General features: G+C 43.2%; 1 protein-coding gene across 1 annotated transcript in view; it reads left to right on the top strand.

Moving 5' to 3' along the window:
* Nucleotides 1–3562: 3562 nt before the first annotated feature.
* Nucleotides 3563–21319, top strand: part of FBXW8 (F-box and WD repeat domain containing 8) — a 103008-nt gene continuing 85251 nt past the window's right edge. Inside the window, 2 exon segments of the mRNA XM_006188897.3 lie at nucleotides 3563–3966; nucleotides 17081–17185. Of these exon segments, the coding sequence (XP_006188959.3) occupies nucleotides 3646–3966; nucleotides 17081–17185 (426 nt within the window). The 5' untranslated portion in view covers nucleotides 3563–3645.

Raw genomic sequence — 21319 nt, 5'->3', positions numbered from 1 at the left:
AATACTTTCAGGGGGAGGGGCTTTAGAACCAGGCTGGGGAGATGAAAGGGGCGGGGGCTTCAATAAAAGCAGGAGGGGACTGAGGCGAGAGAAAGAGATATGAGGAGCGGTGTCCATATGGGACAACCTCCTTTTGAATGATGAAGTCTGTAACTGGCAGCTGACACTGAATCCCGTCTGTGCAGCATTTAAAAAAATAGAATTATTGATGGGAGAATTCTCAAGAACGAGCAAATTGTTTCTTGTTGCAGACAGTTTTTCTTTAAGACCAAAGTTGTTCCACCACCCGAGGAATTTTATACTTTGCTGATTATGAAGACATAAAACAGCAACAAAGGGCAATAATGCCTATAGTGGTGAATACATCAGGGTCATGTTGATGTTCGAAATGGCCGCTTGTATCATTGTGATATTTTCGTTCATGTTTCTGAACAGCCTACTCTGAAATCACAATCACTTCCTTCTGTTAGTCTCATATTAGTCTCCTGGTGTTCTTGACACCTTAGTGATCCCAAGTGAGGTGTGGTTCTTCAGTCCTGCCCGAGAGAGCTAAGGAGGTATCTTAACGTTAAATGGAAGGGAGTTTTGTCCTATATCATGGATTGATCAAGAATGAACTACTGTTGGGGGGAGGGTATAGCTCAAACGGTAGAGCTCATGCTTAGCATGCATGAGGTCTTGGGTTCAATCCCCAGTAGTTCCTCTAAAAATAAGTAAACCTAATTACATCCTCCCTCCACCAAAAAAAAAAAAAAAAAAAAAAAAAAAAGATTAAAAGAATGAACTAGTGTTGGGTTTGAAGGCTACTGAATGCCATTTATGCTTTTAGTAAAAATCTTCATTCTTTAAAAATCAGAACTTGTTGCTAGTCATTAAAAATTGGGATATTGATTCTTTAGAAGATCTGGACTGAGATCCAACAGCTGGGTGGGACAGAATTTTGGTTTCCCTCTCTAGATGGGCATCCACACTCCATTTGCCACAGTCCACACCTGGCCTCATTTTTGTTTCCTGGAGTCACCTATAGGCATTTGAGTCTGTGGTCATTGAAGGCATTCTGAGATAGGTAGAACATGGCTCCCAAAGAGATCCAGGTCCTAATCCCTGAAACCTGTGGCTATTACCTTAGATGGCAAAAAGGGTTTGGTGATGTGAGTAAATTAAGGATCTTGAGATGGGGAGAGGAGCCTGGATTATCCAGGTGGGCCTTACGTAATCACAAGTACACTTCTAAGAGGGAGGCAGAGGGAGACCAGAACACAGATAGAAAGCAGCGTGATGACTGAAGGAAGACGTGCTGCCGCTGGCTTTGAAGATGGAGGAAGACACCACAGGCCCCAAGGAACCAAGGAGTGCATGTTCTAGAAGCTGGAAAAGGCAAGAAAACAGACTCTCCTCTCAGGGAATCATGGCCTTGCCAGCACCTTGATTTCAGCCCAGTGCAATGGAGTTTGGACTTCTGGCTTCTAGAACTGTAAGAGAATAATTGCATGTTGTCTTAAGCCACTTAATGTATTACAGCAGCTATGGGAAACTGACAAACCCTCTTACCTCGTACATGGTTTAACTTTTCTTTAACCGAGGATGAGCCAGTGGATAAATGTTCCTTTCAAGCTCTTATTTCTTGGGAGGACAATCTTCAAGTCACCTTAGAAGGTCCCAGTTGGATTGAGGGTGAGCTGCCCACAGCAGGACCAACTCAACAAGGCTCTTTGGTAGCTGTCCTTCCTTCCCTGTTTTACTCTTCTCAGTTCCCCATGCCTGTTCTCTGGAATTACTTCTAGAAATTACTAGCTACCTGCAAGCCCAGGTCTCAGGCTCTGCTTTCTGGGGGAACCCAAGGGAGGACAATTTTGTAGAATACAATTTTCTACAATATTGCAGAAAATTAGAATATACGGATAAAGAACACTAAATCACCCGTATCCCTTCCCTCTCTAGCTATCTCTTCTGGTAAGATTTCAGTGTACATTCTTTTTAATGTATGCACTTTTTAAAAGAGATACTACTGGGATCATGCCATGATGTATGGTTATGTATCCTGACTTTGTCTTATGGTGAATCTTTTCATAGGGTTAAATTTTCTTCTCCAATGTAACTTGATGGCCGCACAGTTTTTTCACTTATTCATTATTTGTAGAGCAGCTATTACGTGCCAGATACTGTTCTGAGCACTGAAGGCACAGCAATGAATAAATAGATCAGGTCTCTGCCCTCGTGAAGCTGACAATCCAGTTAAGATCTTTCGTACATTCTAATGCCCTGTTAACAACTATTTAGATTGTTTCTGAGTTTCAGTACTATAAACAATGCTTCAGTGAACATCCTTGAAGGTATTCTTTGAATTCCTCAAATCTCTTCTCTTGGATCAATTCCTAGAAGTGGAATTGCTGAGAGAAAGAGGATGTGAGTAAATGAGGGTGCTGGGAATCCCACCTAGATCTGTCTGACTCTGGGGCCCAGGCTGTTAATAACCATGCTGGTAACATCACTGAATTGGAAAACAAATACACAGTAACGAGAGGTGCAGCCAAATGGTTCCTAGCTGGCTTAGGTGTGTGGGCTCTATGATTCTGATAATTAATAGGGCAGGTATGGAGTAAGAAAGAGGGTTAGAATCCTGGGAATTACCAGCTGTGTGATTTGTGGTTCAGTTCATCTGTGAAGTTCTCAATAGTTCTCACTCTACAGGTTGTTAATAAGTACATATTTATTGAGCCCCTACTAATCACTGGCCTCCAAGCCAAGAACTGTCAGTCCAGGAGGGAAAGCAGATGCTAGCCATCACACAAATAGAAAATTACAAATTGTGTTCTGTTCTATAAGTATGTGATGCTGTTAAGAGTGAATTAAGAGGGAGGCCTGATTTGGGGGAGGGGTTTAGGAAAAGTGATTTACAGCTGAGATACAAAAGATGTGGAGGAGTTAACCAGGTCCAGCTGGGAAGAAAAGTTCCCTGAGGAAGGAACCGCAGGTACAAAGCATTTATAAGTTGGTATGGGATTGTGTGCCTCTTTTCAATCTCACAGCCCTCACACTTGTAGTTCCTTCTGGAAAGAGCTGATCTTCCCATGGTTGGTTTCTCTCATTTAGCTTTTAGTTTACATGACATCTCAGGTGGTCGATTCTTTGACCATCCTTCTAAAATTAAGCCTACCATCCCCACCCCTCGCCTTGTTTAATTGCCTTACTTTGTCTTACTGATCCAAATGTTCGTAGTCATTTGAAAGTCTCCTCCTTTCCACCCCATCACTTGAATGCAAATCCCGAGGGGAAGGGTTATCTTTGTTTTGTCTGCAGAGTTAAATGCTGAATTCTCAGCGCCAGGAACCTAGTAGTTGTTCGATGCATGTTTGTTGAATAAAGAAACAGGGCTTGGCGCACAGTCTGCCCTTGGCAAAAGCCACAAACCGGAGAGATGAGAAGCTAGGCGCAAGGTCAGTACACAGACCCGGGCCTGGAATGCCGCGAGCCACCGGCGCCTGGGTCCGCTCGAGGGGCGAGCCGGGGGCGGGGCCCGCCCACCCGGAACCCGAGCGCGCCGGCGGCGGCTGTTTCCGGCGGCGGCGGACACTTCCCGCGGAGGGACTGTTCCGTGGCAGCCGGCGGGGCCGAGGGGGACGCGGCGGGCCGGGAGCGGCGGCGATGGACGACCACAGTCTGGACGAGTTCCGCCGGCGCTGGCAGGAGGAGCTGGCGCAGGCCCAGGCGCTGAGGAAGCGGCGGCGGCCCGAGGCTGCCGAGCGGCGGCCACGGCGGCCCGAGGTGCCCCCCGTGCGCGGCGAGCAGCAGGCCTCGGGGTACCTGGCGCTGGCCCAGGGACTTCTGGAGGGCGCGGGGCGGCCCCCAGCGGCGCGGGCGACCCGGGCTGAGAGGCAGGAGGCGGCGAGCCGTTCCCGCTCCCCTCCGGCCCGCGAGGCTGCCGGGGGCGGGGAGCAGTTGGTGGACCAACTCATACGGGACCTGGTGAGTGGCCGTCGCCTCCCACCGAGGCACGGGCTGGCCATTGCCCCGGTACAAACCCCCTAATGAGTTGGAAAGTAACTGTGTGCCACCAGTGTGGGGGATGGGGAAATGAATATCGGTACACACACCTATGTTTGCGTGTGCATGGAGTATTCCTGGAAGCTGTGGTTCCCAACTGGGGCGATTTTATTCCCCGGTTTGGCAGCGTGTGCAGACATTTTGGATGCCACAACTGAGGCTAGGGGTGGTTGCTGTTAGCATATAGTGGGTGGAGGCCAGGGATGCTCAGAACATTCTACAGTGCAATGGATGGCACCCACAAAAAATGATGTGGCCCAAAATGTCAGTAAGTATGAGACTGAGAAATCCTGCTCTGGAAGAGTTCCTAAACTTTTAACAAGATTGCCTTTGGGGAGGAGGACCCACGACGTGGATAGGAAGGAATTTTAACTCTTCTCTATGTACTATTTGCACAATTTAAGCTTTTCTAACTGTGCGTGTGTTAAACTAAAGCAGAAAAAAAGAAGAATCTTTTGGTAAGAACCTCCATGCTAATGATAGTGCCCATTTTGTGGGGCATGAAGCCTTTCCAGAATCTGGAGGAAGCCGGGGACTCCCCCATACCCCGCCAAAAAAAAAAGAGCCCCCTTCCCAAAGTTGGCACAATCAAGATCATCTGAAACACATTCATGGTTAAGAGTTGGAACAAGGCAACAGGTTTTAATGGCTTAATTTAAATTGTTCTCAAGGGCAGCTTCTAGTTCTTCCCAGTTGGGAGTAATTCTGTAATTGCCAAGCTGTTTCCAGAAATAGTGGCTTATTTAGGGTAATATGTAGTTATATTCGAATAACATTACTAGCTATGAGTTTTCATCAAATTTCTGGTTTTGTGCTCTGCCTATCTCTAAGGTTAGAAAACTTTTTTTCTTGGGTGTATGTGTATTATAAACATTGTCATTTAATGTGATAATTCTTACACGAAAATTTCATTTTGGCATCCTGCCTGCTTCTGTAAGAAGTGGGTCATACTGAAGAAGTCTGACAGATATAAAAATAAATGTTTTTCAGTGCCCTGGGAAGGTGGCTTATCACCTGATAAGTTGCTCAGGCCAGTCCAGATCTATGCAGAAGTTAATCCCATAGAAGCAGATACTTAGGCTGAGGCTAAATCAGCTCATGGGAGTAGAGAGAAACAGGAACGGGGATTACCAGGACAAAGGCACATTTGGGGCCTCACAGCTGAAATCCTCCCCTCTGAATGTGGCATTGTCTTCAGGAGTCACAACAATCTTGGGAGGCAGGTATTGTTAGTCTCCTTTCACAAAGGAGGAAACACAGGTTTTCTGCGATTTGCCCAGGGTTCCCCAGCTGACAAGTTCTTGGGATTGAATTTGGATCCAGGTCTTTTGAACTTTACATTTCACCAGGTAGGATCTCCGTAAACTTGACTTATTGTGAGAATCTCCTTAGGCCTTATTGAAATACAGGTTCTGGCCCCTCCCAGACCTGCTGCATCAGTTTCCAGAGGAGGGGCCCAGAAACCTGGTGATTGGGATGATCCGGCAAGTTTGAGACACTGTTCTCAGCTGTAAAGCTTCTTTTGGTTTGAGGTCTTGATTCTCAAGGCTTTCCAGTCCTAGTGCTGCTGAGGCATAGGCATTGATACCAAAAATAGAGGAGCCCTAAATAAGGTGTCCTAAAAAGGGAAGAGGCCTGCCTACTGGAGTCTCTAGGAAACTTCAGAATGTTCATCATATGTAGTTAGAAAAGCCGTCCTGGGAGTATACGCCCATGATCCTTTCCGCTCCTTTTGGAATCACCACACTAGGTTCTGCTAGGCTCTCAACTACTGTGAGCGTTATCCATCCTTTGGGGCACCACTAGAGGTGTTAGTTTTTTTTCTTTTTGTACTTAGCGATCATCACTATAAATAAAGTAATAGCAGTTCACTGTGTGCTTACTTGTTGTCTCGTTGGTATTGTCTTAAATAAGGGTTTAGAGACATTATCTTCTTTGGTTCGCCAATGACCCTCATCAGTGGCAATTATTAGTCCCATTTGGCAAATGAGGATTAGGAGAATAGTTAATTTAAGGGGCAGTAAACCCACCCAGTACCTTCAGTCTGAGAAATGATGGTATCCTTTATAGAAAAGGCTTGGATTCGTATGTCACAGTGGCAGGAAGTGCAAGTGAATGAAGTAGGCTCAGTGCTGCTCATTCCATCCTTTTTTCCTGGTTCATCAGGTGCTGTCTCTTCCAGACTCCAGCTGTACTTTTGTAATGATTTGTTTCATAATGGCTACTGTTCTTTTTGTCACAAAAAATAGTGAACATAATGGCATAGAAATTGTCTTCATGACATCCCTAAAGAATACTTAAATTATTTTTGTTGAAGCACAGCCCTCCTCTTGGTCTTGTTTTCCCACTGTTTAAAATTAAAAAACTCTGTATTGTGTACAGATCATAAATGTACATCTTGATGAGTTTCCAAGTGTGTACATATTCATGTAAATAGCGCCTAGGTTCCAGAACAGCATTACTAGCTTGTCAGAACAGCTACATGTGCCCTTCCACCCAAAAGGTAACCACAGTGATTGACTTCTGACACTTTATTTTAATTTTGTCTGAGTTTGAACTAAATAAGTAGAATCATACAGCTTGTACTTTTCTGTGTCTGGGTTCCTATGCATAGCGTTATGTATGAGATTTATTCTCTGAATGTGTCAAACATCTTATTAATTCTGTTGACGGACATTATCGGTAACTAGTTTGTTAATAGCCAGTTTGGGGCTGTCAGGAGTGGTGCTGCTGTGAACAGTTTCTACATCTTTTGGAACATGTACACTTTTTTCTTGGGTATTTGCTTAGGAGTGGAATTGCTGGGTTCCAAGTTATGTGTATGTTTGGCCTAAGTAAATAATGACAGTTTTTCAAAGTGGTTGTACTGTTCTTTTCATTTTTCATAGTAACTGGAGTATGTACAATACAGTATTTCACTTTCTTCTTTGCCGTAAATATACCACTACCCAACTGAGATGACCCTAGCATGGATGAAATGATAGTGACAAATTGGGAAACGTATGCCATGGCTGGACTAATAGTGCAAGCCTCTGCCCAGGTCAGCTGGTGTAGTCATGTAGGAATGTGGTCCTAGTGTTGCAGAATCTTTAGGTTTGTTTTTCTTTCCCAAATTGGGATTGCATATTTTTATGTAGACTCTATCAGTTTTTGCTGCACAGAGAACACTACAAAATTTTGGCTTAAGATGATCAACATTTATTTGGGTCCCCATCTTGCAGGGTGGCCGTTTGGGCTGGGCACAGGTGGGCTCATTTACATGTCTGAGGTTAACTCCTCTCAGCTAGGGAGCTCTGCTTCTAGGAGTTAGCTAGCTGTTGGCTATGTGTGTGTGTGTGTGCGCGCGTCTGGGATATGTGTCTCTCATTATCCAGCAGGTTAGCCCTGGGTGGGCCTTACCAGAGTTATGGGAGCAGCAAGAGGGCAAGTCCCAGTCCCCAAGTGCTTCTGAAGTCTGCCTAGGTCATGTTTGTTATTGTCATTGACCAAAGCAAGTCATGAGGCGACCGACGCCCAGAATCAGAGATACCCAAATGCTTGAATACAGAGAGGCATGAATGAATTAGGGGTCTGGTTAATGCAGCAATCTATCACAAAAACTCTCTCCACTTTTAATTGTTAAATAATAGAAAACAATACCATTTTAGGCACTAACACTGCAGGTTAAACAACACCTCTCTGTGGCTAGATCTGACTTGGGTCATGAGTTTCTGATTTTTGCTAATATGCCTTCCCAAGAATCCTTTGCTGTGTGGGTGACTGTTGGTAACGAGTCATTTGAGACTCCCCAGAAACCCTGACAGACTCATCTAATTGACATGAAAGGGAAATAAAAAGCTGGTACCACCTCCTAACATCCCCTTCCCCCGCCTTTCTCCCCAGCCTTTGGTGCAGCCTGTGGTGGTTTCGGTGCAGTCTTCAGTATCATCACTAGAGCAAGAACGCCTAGGAAGTTAGCAGTCAAGGGTTACGTTGCCTTTTGGTGGGTAATGTGAACAGCACTGCCTGTGGTGCATGTGGCCGGTATGAGCCAGACCTTGATGGACAAGCCTAGCTGAAACGAAAACTTAAATGACTCCTTCAGCCTTGTCCTGTGAAACTTTTAGTAATAGTGCTTAGAAACCATCTGTTTAGGTGGTGAGTTAGGAACACCTAAGTTGTCTTCTTGGTATATAGTGAGATTAGTGAAGAAAATGATACACCCCTGGATGGAATTTGAGAGGCAGTAGACAATTTTCCCCCCCTTTCTCAGTAAACTCAGGCTTCTCAGTGGAGCCACTTGAGTATAATTGCAAGCATGCTGCTTCTTCACTGTGGTGGTTGTGAAGTCCAGTTGCTTGGTCCCGTTTCTATTTAGGTGAAATATCAGGACTCTGGGCTGCAGACAGTAAGCACCAAACTCAAATGGGCTTAACAAACCCACACAGGATTATGTTGATTCACTTAACTGAAAATTCCAGGTAGTGGTCTTTGTTCTGGGTGCTTTTATAATGTAAGTAGAAATTTCTCCATCTCTCTTTTATCCTCACCACACCCGGGTTTTACTGACATATAATTGACACAGAACACTGTATAAGTTTAATGAATACAACACAGTGATTTGACATATGTATATATTGCAGAATGATTACCACAGTGGTTTACTTAACATCCATTACTTCACACGGTTCCAAAAAATTTTTTTTCCTTGTGGAAATCCCTCTATCTCTTGGTCCTGCTTTCCTTTTGCTGGCTTTATTCATAGACAGGTGCTCCCCAATTTGGGATGGAATGGTTACCAGCAACTCCAGTCTTACATTCTTTCACCTTAACAGCTCAGGGGAAAGAGAGCCTCTGTTTTGTGCAGCAAAAGCCATAATTTAAGTTCCTGTTGGTCTAGACTGGGTCATGTGTCCATCCTTGAACCAGTTGCTGACTCAGAATGGCCAGGCTTGTATCCATTGCCCATTCCTGAAGATAAGAGTAGGGTCAGCCACACCTAAACCATGTTGACTAAGAGTGGGGTGGTTTCCTAAAGGAAAAGAAGAGGAGATGTTGGGCAGAGACAACAAATGCCCACTTTAGGTGGGTAAATGACGAAGCCCTAACTGTAGGAATGCAGGTGTTTTCTGTTCTTCCAGCACATAGTCACTGTTCAGCTGGGTATGGGAGAATCAGCAGTAAACAGAATGGACACCGTCCCTGACCTCAGAAGCCTGCAGCCCTGGTTCTTTTAACTAAAAGGGTGACATTAATGGAGCAGGATGACCCTGGTTACATATCCAGGCTCTGGAATCAGACAGATCCGAGTTCAGATTTGGGCTCTGCTGCTGACTAGTTGTTTGACCTTGGGCAGGTTAATGCACCCTGCTGTACTTATCAAAGGAGGGCAGTGCTAGTGTCATCTTGCGTAGAGGCGATGAAAGAAGGCATGGGACATTCTTAGCGCCAAGCCTGGCTTACTTACGTAGCCAGTAAATTAAAGCTGATGCTATGATTATCGTTCGCATTGCAGAAGACTTCACTATACTGCCTCACTTCCTCTGTGCTAAGACTTAGCACTGAGAAGCCCTGTGTTTTCCTCCCCTCTTGGACTGGAATCCCCGGAGGGCAGGGTGTGTTGTCTTCCTTTTGTACCCCCACCTATGGTGCTCAGTGCTGTAGCGGCCCCGCCTGCATGTGTGGAGTTGAAATAACGTGGGCAGAAGTGCTGCTTCCCGCAGCAGCCTAATAAAGAGGCTCTCTGGTGGTTAAATCCCCTGTGAATATTCACAGTGTGAAGATTTGGGTTTTCAGGCCTGATGAAAGTTTTAATACTGCTGACCAATATTTATTGCTCACTGTGTCAATATTTAATTTGTCTGACAGAGCCTGCATCTGTGTTGTCAACAAGATCAATTTGATGATTTAACTTTCCTCTGTTTTTAAGTTAGGAACAAGTAGGGAAACTAACACAAAATGAGAAGGCAGCTGAATCAAATGTGATCTCATGCGTTGGCTTACCTGGAGTGACTTCCCTTCCTCTTTCAGTCCTTGGCCTTCCTTTTGAGGCTTAACTTGATTCTTGTTGCAATGTTGACTCTCCCCAGAACCCTCCAGCCCAAGGTTCTCTTCCTTCTCCCTCCCCGCAACTAAAACGTTCTCTTGTCAATGCTATTCATTTTTTCCTCTTATGAATGAGCAGCTGTCTACTTGGTCATGTTTAAAATGGTCTCTGTGTACACAACTTGTAACTTAGGTCAGGTCTTTGATGGAAGGTTCTGCTGCTGGAATAAGCTCAGGCTTCATTCATTCATTCCACAAATACTCATTAAAGTAGCTTCTTGGTACCAGGCCCTTTTCTAGGCGCTGAGGCTACAAGCAGTGAACAAGACAGAAAAATCCATACTCTTATAAAGCTCACATTCTAAGCCAGAGGGAGATAGTCAATGAACAAGTAATAGTCAGGTAATAGATGCTCTGGAGAAGAATAAGGCAGGTTGAAGGGGTAGAGTGTGTGTGTGTTGGGGAGCAGCTATAATCTTAAATAGTGCTCTCCAAGAAGGCCTTCCTGGGCAGGGCACACCTGTGGAAGAAGGTGAGGGAGCAAGCCTGCAGGGATTTGGGGGAGGGCATTCTAGGCAGAGAACGGCACATGTGAAGATTCTGTGGCGGCCAGGGCCAGGTGGCCTCAAGGGCCTCTGTGACCTCTGTGATCATACAGGGCTCCAGGCTCAGAAGCTCCCTTACTTGGTTTAATGCTCTGTTGTTTCCATTTTTAAACTCTTACTATTAACTAAGGGGGCTCCACCTTTTAATTTTATACTGGGCTCGATAAGTTATATACCTGAGCCTGGTGGTACAAATGTGCTTAGAGTGTTTGAGACCCTTGATGTGAAACTTTCCACAACTATAGCCACAGGCACCCCTCTGGGACCTGAAGCTTTTAACAAAGGAGTCGTCCCCCCCACCGCAACACACACACACCCCCCGACTTCTCTCCTCTCTGGAGAGAAAAGCTCTGATCCCAGTTTAGACTAAAATAGGGATTTGAACTCAGTGGTCCAGGCTCTTCTGCCTCACTAGCTTCTCCCATTGCCCAGCTTCCTGGGATTGCCACAGCTCTTGCTACCCCAGTCTTTTAGATTGCTGTTTTGTGTCCTTTGCCAGAGCACTCAGGGGAATCATACCAGTAGGTGGTGAATGAGAATGGTTCTTGAAGTTGGAAAGCCCATTAAAAAAAAAAAAAAAGATAAAATCCTGTGAACATTTAATGTGCATCTACTGTGTGCAGTGCAGTGTACCTCTTAGATATTGTAGTGTTATTAGTTCAGTTCTGTCATCCATGCATGCTCTCAAAAAAATGTATGGAATCCCTTTTGCTCTTTCTCATAGTGAGGCAGGGGGATTAGGTTAAATGTTAAAAGATAAATTGGCTTTTTGTGGACTGCTTGGGAGCTTAACCACTCTTTATAGCACTGTTGCTTTGGAGAAATGATTTCCAAGTTCTAAACAGCAGCCTTACTAATGAACTTGAGAATACCTTGGGGGACTATCTCTACTGCCTTTTGTAGACTCCAATTTTTATTCCATTTTACGTGAGGATGACTTATCTCTGTAAAAGATCTTAGCTCTTTGAGTGTTGACATCATTTCTTACCCATTTGCTAACAGCACCTCCCCTACCCCCAGCACCTGGCATGGCCCTGAATTCAGATAGTGTTTTGAACATAAAACACCTTATTTTTAAAATGTATTGCTTTTCTATATGAAAATATCATTTCAAAAATACTGAGGAAATTCAGAAGACTAGAAGGACAAAAACCTCTCGTAATGTTAACTACTCACTACATTTAGGTGGACTTAAGTCGTTTTTTTTCCCCCTTTATATAAATAAGAACTTATGTTTCAAGACACATTTGGGAATGTAAATGAATGCCTGTTTATCTTGACAGTGTTTCAGACCTTTTTTCCCCCTAATCAACCAATTTTACTTTTCTTAAAGACAGTGCAGGTTGAACTGGAATTCATCGATTCCTTCTGACTGAGATTGTGAGAGTCTACTGTTGAGTGGTATGTGGGAAGTTGAGATAAATTTCTGTAGAAAACTATCTCCTTTCTGCCGCAGATTTAGCAGAAATGTTGTTGTATATCTATCTTTTGAATTCGAGGTGATTTTCTCAGTTTCTTAAAACACCATCTAGAGAGATCTTTTGTGTTCTGTTTGCCCTGGAGATGCACATTGGGAACAAATCTCAAGTCAGTTTCTTCACTTTTTACTGATTTGGCTCTTAGTAATTATCCCTTCTTCTACTAAACAAGAGAAGACAGATTAAATTTCTAACAGTAAGGCACAAAACCAATCCATTTACAGAATTAGTCTTACATTAGCGCGTAAGAGTACAAATCAGCCTCCCTGGGGATGGGTCTATTTGCAATTTCTCTTAGCATTTTTGGAGTAAGTCCAGTAGACTTTGGGAAAATCTAGTATTCACTGACTTTGAATTAACAAAGTAACATGACCCTTTTGTGGTGGTTTTCTTTTCTTTCTTTTCTTTTTTTTTTTTGGCTTGATTGGGAAAGGATTTATTTATTTATTTTTTAATATCTGTCTGTAATTTAGGGTTGTGGTTCTCAACTTTCGGTTTGCATGAGGATCCCTGAGGAAGAGATGCTTGAGCCCCACCCCTGGGAATTTGGGGCAGTAGGTCTGAGTGAGATCCTGGGCATTTGGTTTAAAACAGACACACCCACACACAACTCTGCAGATGATTTTGATGTATAATACAGGACAAGAATCACTAATAGTGGGTAGAGAATCAATATCTGAACCATTAAAAAAAAAAAACACCAGGGTTGTATGTTGTCAAAAAGATGTTTTTCCTTAAATTTGAAGGAATGTTAATACTTTAAATTTATTGGTTTTCTGTAGCATAAATTTGGCCATTCTAAATTATTCTCTAAACATTGTAGTCATACTGACATTTTTATAGTGTGACCAAGTTTCCCTGTAATATTTCCAGTGTCTTTAATCTCTTTTCTTTCTTCTTGGAATATCTTAGTTTCTGAAATGCCAACTTGTCCGTTTCCTTGTTTAAGTCAGTGAAGATACAGAGTTGGTTAATGTAGCCCATGACTTTTTGGGTGGCTGTGTGCTTCAAAATAGCTTGGATGGAAGTCTAATAGCACCTTTCAGATGGCAAAATGTTTCTCTGCACACTAGTAGCAAGTAGAATTTTTTTTAACTTACATTTATGAACGGTGGGAAGTACCAGAGGAGAGTGCTAAGACCTTCTTGCTGCTGCTGTTAAGGTATATGTGGTTACTGGGCTGTGGCCTCTGTCCAGGATGTGGCTCCTTATCCTTGTCAAATCATGCATGCTGAGAAAGGAATTGCAATTTCAACCACATGGTCAAACGTGCTCACAACCTTGTCTTCTGTAAGGTATTTCCCAAGTGATATGTTACTAATAATAACAAAGTGAAGTTTATGAATGATTTACTTAACCTTGAAGCTAGTCTGGGTGTTTTGTTTGTTCTCTGGTATAATAACATCACTCTAACTTATGTGCGTTCCATTTTTGCCTCTTGAGTGGAAAGGAAAGTAGGTTACCTAGACTAATGTCTGGAGTGGTATGTGAGAACCTTTGGGAATGTGCTGAACAGAGGACTATCACGGATCATGTCTGTTGCTTTGGAAATAAAGGGTGGATTTTGTGTGATACAGACTCTGAGGTGGAGATTTGCTCGAAGGTCGTTTCGTGGCTTGGCCTCTCTGAGGGGTCCCAAATTGAGGCCTTCATACCCAGCTATGGAGCAGTCATTGGATGCACACTGCCCTTGAGGAGGGGGTGTGACCTGGGATGAGGTAGCTTGTTTGGCCAAGGGCAGTTCCTGGGCAGGACTCCACCTGAGCCAATGGCAGGCAGCGTTCTGGGCATCCTGGGGAGTAAGTGTCATAGACCCACAGGGGGATCTGAGTGACCCACCACAGCATCCATTCCAAGAGCCAATGATAGACTGTCTTGCCAAAAAGATTCTAAGTGTGCAGCATTAAACTTCAGCATGTGGTCTCCTGACCTTGTGGGCCTACATATTCCTTAAAATGTGGAGATATGGACCTTTCTTTAGTATATTTTTCTTTTTTTCCCTCTGCCATTCCCAACCAGTGGTGGTAACAGGGAAGGTCATTTGCATAAGAGTCTGGGGCTTGATCTGTTTGAAATTGACCATCATTCTGGAGTTTAGGTGTCATTCTAAGAGCATAGCGATAAAAAAAAAGTTTGGCTTTGTAATGTTGGTGTTTACATAGTTATAATTCAGTGCTTTGAAGCAGTTGTTGCCCTCTAGAACTTATAAGTGACCAAGAACCATCACAAGTGGCACATTAACAGTGAAGCCAGCATGGCATCTCTTGATTGTCCATTGGTGTGGGAGTGCCTGGTCATTCACACCATGGTGGCTGCTGCCTTTTCATCCACTGTGCACTATGGCGGATCCTTCTTTAGTTATTACTGTGGTATAACCTTTTAAAATTGATGGTTCTTTTTTGAAAGCCCTGTTGGAAAAGACCTTGTTGTATGGCCACTTTCAATGTTCAGACTCCTGAGGGACAGGCTTTGCTGTCCCATCCCCTTTCCACTGTCGTCAACTATCATCCACCTGTCGTATGACAAGGGGAGACAACTTTCTGTGTAAACAGCAAGCTGGTGTGGGGGGTAACATGGAATTTGGACTTAATCAACGAATAGTTGTTGAAGGAAAAAAGGGGGGGACCTGGAATGCTGCTCAAGGAAAGAAAACAGTAATATTAACAGTCAGTTAATTGCATGCTTAGCCTGATACTTGTGCCAAGTCCTTTCCATGTATTATGTCATTTTATTCTTATAACTGCGCTGTGAATAGGTATGTTGATATCTGTTTTACAGATAAGGAAGCTGAGGCTCAGATGTGTTTAGCCTGGTCTCATGGCTAGTCCGATGGCAGAACCAGGATGGTCAGTGTGAGCCTGTGCTGCACCCAGAGATCGTGGGGGTCAGGATCAGGGAGGATGGCAGCAGTCTGGAGTGTGCCAGGGGAGAGGTGTTATTTTCTAGGATAAGAATAGAGAATTGGCCAACTGAATAAGCAAAAGGGAGAAGGCTCCTGCCACTGTAAGTGTGACTTTTCTGCACGAGCAAAACTAAAAACATGATTTCTCACACTTCATCATAGTGTAGTAGTGTCGAGTCCAGAAGCCAGTTTATAGTGAGTCCCAAAGGGACCAACTGAAGGAAGTAATGCCTGGTGCATCTCTAACAGTTGGGGGAAAAAGTTAAATATGAGTTCACTTTGCATGAGTACAGACTTTTCTTTGCCTTTATTCTGCTTGTATGAGAACAAGAAACAGTTTTCTCTTGTTTCTTTACCGAGTGGTAAGGTAGACTTCACCTCACTGTAGTCCAGTAATCCAAGAGACCGCAGAAGGAAGTCCAGGGCTGTGAATGATGGTGTCGGACTGTGTACAGCTCTCCTCCACTCCCCGGGGGGTTATGATAAGGAGTCTCAAGTTGTATCTGGGCGGAGAGAGAAAGTAAGGCCTCTTTTTTTTTTTTTTTTTTTTGATGAGTAAATCCAATTAGCTGTGGGAGGGGACCTAGCCTGACATTAGACCAACAACTTTCCATTATTTTTTTAGGCAAGGACGCCTTTGTCTTCCAATTACACTTGCAGATTTTTTCCTGTTGTTTTCTGTACAGCCAACACTTCTGTCCTGATTTAACATTCTGTTCCTTCTTTACCCATGGAGAACTGTCAACTCTTCCTCTTTTTCCCTCTAGAGATCCTTTTTTGGCCTTCATGCTTAGCCTTGCACTGTCTTTACAGTTGAATACATTTCCTCCTTATGCCCTGGATAATCTTTTAGCTCTGAGACTCCTAGATGAATAGAAACATGATCCCAGAAAAATCTTTACCCTGAATCTTGGTAGGGTCTAAGTCAGTGCTCACAGTCCCTTAAAAATGCTGAGGCTCTTTTCATGCAGCCTTGTAATATACAACTGTCGTATCTGGGTGGTGAATTAATAATTTGCTTGCAACCAGTAAGTCACTGATGTCAGCCAAAGCTTATTAAAAATGAATTTTATTAAGCAAGTTCTGTTGGGACAAAAAGCGCTGCTTTCCCCAGCTTTACAGAAGCACACACCGAAGTGAGCTTTGGCAGGTGGGTTCGGGAACAAGCCATGGGATACATATGCACACTTGGCCTTTTTTTCTTTCACACTCATATTTCTTTGTGCTACGAGGATCGTCATGACAGCCTTATCTCTCAAATAAAGCCTGTTACCTCATCCCTAATTGCTTATCCAAAGGCAGGCAAGCTCTAATTTCTCCACATTAGTAAATGACACCGAAGAAGAACAGCTTTGTTTGCACTGGCTCACTCAGGTTCACCAGCTTACGCCCCCAAGTGCATTAGGAAACCTTGTGCTTCGCCTGTGGCCGGGGGAGGTGTGCTCACCTTACTCAAGAGCAGCACTTCATTTATTTACTTTTTGCTCACGTTCACAGCCCTATTCCCCTCTTCCTGATGAAAACACTTGAGTGACCTAGGTCAGTATTGCACCGCTGTGGGTACTCACTCCCCTTCAAGTTGGGGGGTAGTGGCAGTTGTCCTGGGAGGACCAGTGGCCTCCCTGATTTTAAGGCTCACTTTCTTGGCCACCTGCCACTCACCTTTCCCTTGACGCCAAGAGGCTTTCCACAAACCTTTGCAGTGATGCTGGCAGCGTACCCCAGGTTGTGAGATGGCACCCTTGCTTCTCCTTTCTGAAGCATTACAGGAATAGTCTTGTGGATTTTGTAAGTGAACGTGAGGTGGGTAGGCTTGTGGGGGTTGGAGAATTGAGAGTGGCCGTCAAGTTCTGAATGAGTTCTGTGCCTGTGCTCCACAGAGCAGTGAGCATGCTCGGATCCCCCTGGGAATCAGCATTGTCCCTCCTGTCACCACCAAAGAATGTTATTGGTAATTTAAAGAGCCTGTACATATGAGCATTTTCATATCTCAGGATTGTACGCTTATTTCTTTTCTTTTTCCTCAGAATGAAATGGATGACGTGCCCTTCTTTGATATCCAGCTGCCTTACGAGTTGGCAATCAATATATTTCAGTATCTGGACAGGAAGGAGCTAGGAAGGTGTGCGCAGGTAAGCTGTCGTAACAGATGGTCAGGATTCACCTACATGCGTAGTTCAAGTAGGAAACGCTTCCATGACAGAAATGTACTTCGCAGAATGACAGAGAAGTAGTGAGTTGGGTAGCAGCTTTACTTGAAGGAAAGTCACCTTGAAGTGAAACAGTTGTGTTCCACATCATCACGTGGTATTTATCTTCTTGTGACCGTGGCCCAAGAGTCATATTCTCCCTGCAGTCTGAGTCTCCCTGCCATGGCTGCCCTGCGGCCACATGCTTGAGGCTGACAACTCTGTGCTCGGCCTTTACTGAGCTAGCCAGAGCTGTTAATGTCCTCGCCGGTTTTTAATGCAAAGATGTGAGGTCTCGGTTAAATTAAGCTAGTCATTAGGTTGGGAGCTGAGGGTCAGCCTGGGGACAAAATAGTGAAGTCATGTTTCAGACGTATCATCCAAATTACCCTTTAAACACTGGAATCCCACTCAGGTTCGAGGCATCTGAGAACTGAGACCCTCCCCCACCGACAGAACCATGGACCAGTGTCACCCATCTTGTGCCTGCTCTGGGACACATGCCACTGGAGTGGAATGCTGGGAGAGCTGACCTAGGCCATACTTCACTGTGTGCACGAATCACGGGGGATCTTGATAAAATGCAAATTCAGATTCAAGAGTTCTGGGATGGGGCCTGATAGCCTGCATTACTACCAGCTGATGCCAGTGTTGCTTTGGCTTTGCTTTGAGAGGCAAGTCCTTATGCCATTAAAATTGGTCTTTTATTCTCTACTTTTTGGTGAAGAGTATTTAATTTCTCATAAGTTAAATGTGTATATGATTGCTGACCATTTGGCTTTTCGTGGACAGCTGTGTTCCCCTGAAGACGCTGGAGTATCCATTGCCCATAAGCACCAAATAATTAATTTGTTTAGTAGTTACCATTTCCCATCCATGGATTCTAGAATGCATTTGACACAAGTTTCTGGGCCTTCAGGAGAAAGGGTTTAGTGTAATCAAGTGGTAGGAGAACTATACGCCAAAAATCCAAAGCACCATCATGAATGTGAATTAAAAACACTAAGGCAGTTTGAGAGTGGTGAAAACTGTAACCAAACTTAGACTCTAGAGCTTGCTAACTCTATGGCAGTTCAGTGAAATCACACAAAATACAGAACAGTTTAGAGAGTTTCTGGTTTTACTCTATTGCCCTATTGTGATTTTACCCTGTTTCCCTATTTTGAAGCATTTTGCTTAAGCAAAATTATTTTTCTACTTAAATACGAATTTGTAAAAGCTTTCAGTGTTGTTGATTGCTACAGTATCACCAGAGGGGGGAGGGTGTTGGCAAACATTTTTTGATGCAGAGTGTAGAAATCTTTAGGAAATGATGGAAGAAATTATTCAAAGGCCAAAATTCACAAAATAAAAATGTTTGAAGTGTAAACCATGCTCGGAGCCTATTGATTGCGTTAAGTAAGAGTACCTATATTGTCTTCTTCTTTCCCTTGGAAATTGGATTTGTTACATTCTAACTTTACATGTTGGCCCTGTTCCCAAGAGTTGAAAACAAGGGTGTAGCTAAATGAGTCCAGCTCCTGGATTTCAGCCTGATGCTGTTAGCCGAAGTCTTGGAACAGGGTCTAATAGCTAGCTTTCTACAAAGTCAGCATTAGATGATAAAATCTTCATTCTTGATAGGGAGCTGCTGTTTAAGGAATCATTTCTTTAACGTTGCTTTTTGCTCTCCTGCTTTGTAGAGGGCCATGTGGCTTTCACATCTGCTGCTGGTTTTCTCTTCCAAAGAGTTTATCAGTGAAAGATAGGATCTAGTGGAAGAAGAGATCCCCCTTTTGGTACAACGGGGCTGCATTCCAGGGTGGATTGGTTATGCTGGTGAGATTATTCTGCAGGTGTGAACAGTCTAATTTGCAACACAGTAGTTCAATTGTCCACCAGAATTCTTCCCTCCTGGGCCAGTTGGATTTGGGTTTTTGTTGTTGTTGTTAAACTTAATTTGTAGAGCACACGTATAAGAATAGAAAGTATCCTTAAAGAGAACCCCTGAGGTGGTTCTGATCCTCAAAGCCAGGATTTTTTTCATAGAGCTTTTGCAGGAAAGTGACAATGGATGTCCAGTCATTTGTAGAATTGGCTTTGTTTTTCCAAACATTAAAATGAAACCGCAGAGTAATAAAAATAAGTATCATTTTCATTTGTTTCTCACGGTGTTTTTATTTTTGAAACAGGGAAAAGAGCCTTCTGTTGACTGAAACGTCCTGCTGCTTTATGATTTTATTTTACAGGGGGTTTGCTCTCTGTCTCATTCTTTGTCTCTCTGGTTCTCTTTTAATCTAGCTGCCTTGGGATTTCAGTGAAATTGGTTGGACCAGTTATGTGGAATTGGCACCATGAACTATCTGTGTGCCCTTGGAGAAAACCTGTTTGCTTAGATCTTTATGCCAAATTGGTAACTGACTAACAGTAAGGAACCCTGATTGGGGAGGACTTCTGAGCTTTCCTTATGCCACAAACTATGCTGGAGAACTGATTTGGCTCTGACTTTGTCTCCTTTCTGCATCCCCCCTTTTTCTGTTTTGTTAGGCTTTATGCTTCAAAACTGAAGTGCTACTATGTTAGTTTGTGATTGTTGTGTACTCTGGATGCTAATCTCTCTAGCTCCTTGCTACCCGTAGCTGCCTCTCGAGGGATTTAGTACCTCTGTGGGAGTTTCATGCTGAAATGTCTCAGTGTGGTTTTTAGTAAGCAGTTATACATGGGGCAGTTCACTGAGCAGTTTATCATTTGGATGTTTGTAACTTTATGTTCATTTTTTGTGTGTACGCCTATAGGATTTCCTGGCACTTTAAAGGATAATGTTTTGAAATGGATAACAATGACAAAACTGTTGATTGCAAAATTGTTTGGTTTTTATGAGAAAAGTAAGTGCGCTGTTGTATTACAACATGAGTAATTCTAAGGAGTAAAGGTTTTTAAGTATTCACCAATGTTCATTGAAGAAACTTTAAAAATAATTATAAATTCCCAGCTGTTAAAAAAAAAAATAGTACAGAGAAGTTCTAAGTACTCTTCTCCATTTCCTCTGTTGGTAATGCCTTGCAGAACTATAGAACAGTATCAAAACCAGGAACTGACATTTATAAAGTCCATGAAACTTATTCAGGTTTTACCAGTTTAACATGCACTTATTTGTGTGTGACCACACAGTCAAGATACAGAACTTCCATCACAAGAATCTTTCCTGCTACCCTTCTATAGCCACACCCTTCCCCATCGCTGACTTCTGACAGCTGCTAATTTGTTCTCCGTCTCATAACTCTGTAATTTTGTTTTTTAATTTTCATCCTTAACATATATTTTAGTTATATGTACTTCCTAATGTGTGATTTTAGAAATTTAGCTGCATAAACAACAAGGCCATGTTTTTCAAGTAAAAGGTAGAAAAATGTGCTTAAAGAATGTAATAAAGAAAAAGAGGTAGATGGAGAGGTTAAAAACTTAAGATTTATGATAAAATTGGCACGCAAGAAGGAGGTGTTACCAAAATAAATAAGTAATTCTGGAACGAAAGCCCAGTCTATTAGATTATGATATTTCAAGATTCAGGGAAAATGTGATCTTATGATCTTCCCAGATGTCCAAATAGGAGAAACTAAAATCCGAGTTTTTCTAGCTAAAGATCTTAATGATGTCTTTAAAAGTCGAGAATCCAGAGCCAAGTGTAACTGGGTTAATTCGCATAGCAGAAATGATTCTGAGGACCTGTAGTTGCTGGTGGGGTTCCCTTAGTTCTTAACTTCTGCCTTTGCCCCCAGACTACTCTCAGGGCATGCCCAAGACCCAAGGACCCACAGGAGTTTTCTTTTAATTCACCAGGTTGCAATGGCTGCCTCCTCTGAAAAGGGTTAGGGAAAAGCAAAGCAACTCCAGAAGAAAAGACGGGGAGTTGGATGAAACCAGAATGGCAGAGTAGTGCTAACCCCTTGAACAGAGTGGTGAGGACTTGGGAGTTTTTTATACAGTTTGCTTTACTTTTGTGTGGTTAAAATTTTCCATATTAAATTTTTTAAATATATTTTTATTGAGGTACAGTCAGTTTACAATGTTGTGTCAATTTCTGGTGTACAGCACCAT

This window comes from Camelus ferus, chromosome 32 (assembly GCF_009834535.1).
Source record: "Camelus ferus isolate YT-003-E chromosome 32, BCGSAC_Cfer_1.0, whole genome shotgun sequence".
Classification (NCBI taxonomy): domain Eukaryota; kingdom Metazoa; phylum Chordata; class Mammalia; order Artiodactyla; family Camelidae; genus Camelus; species Camelus ferus.
The sequence above is the reverse complement of the archived record's forward strand: the minus strand, read 5'-3'. Positions and strand labels throughout refer to the sequence as shown.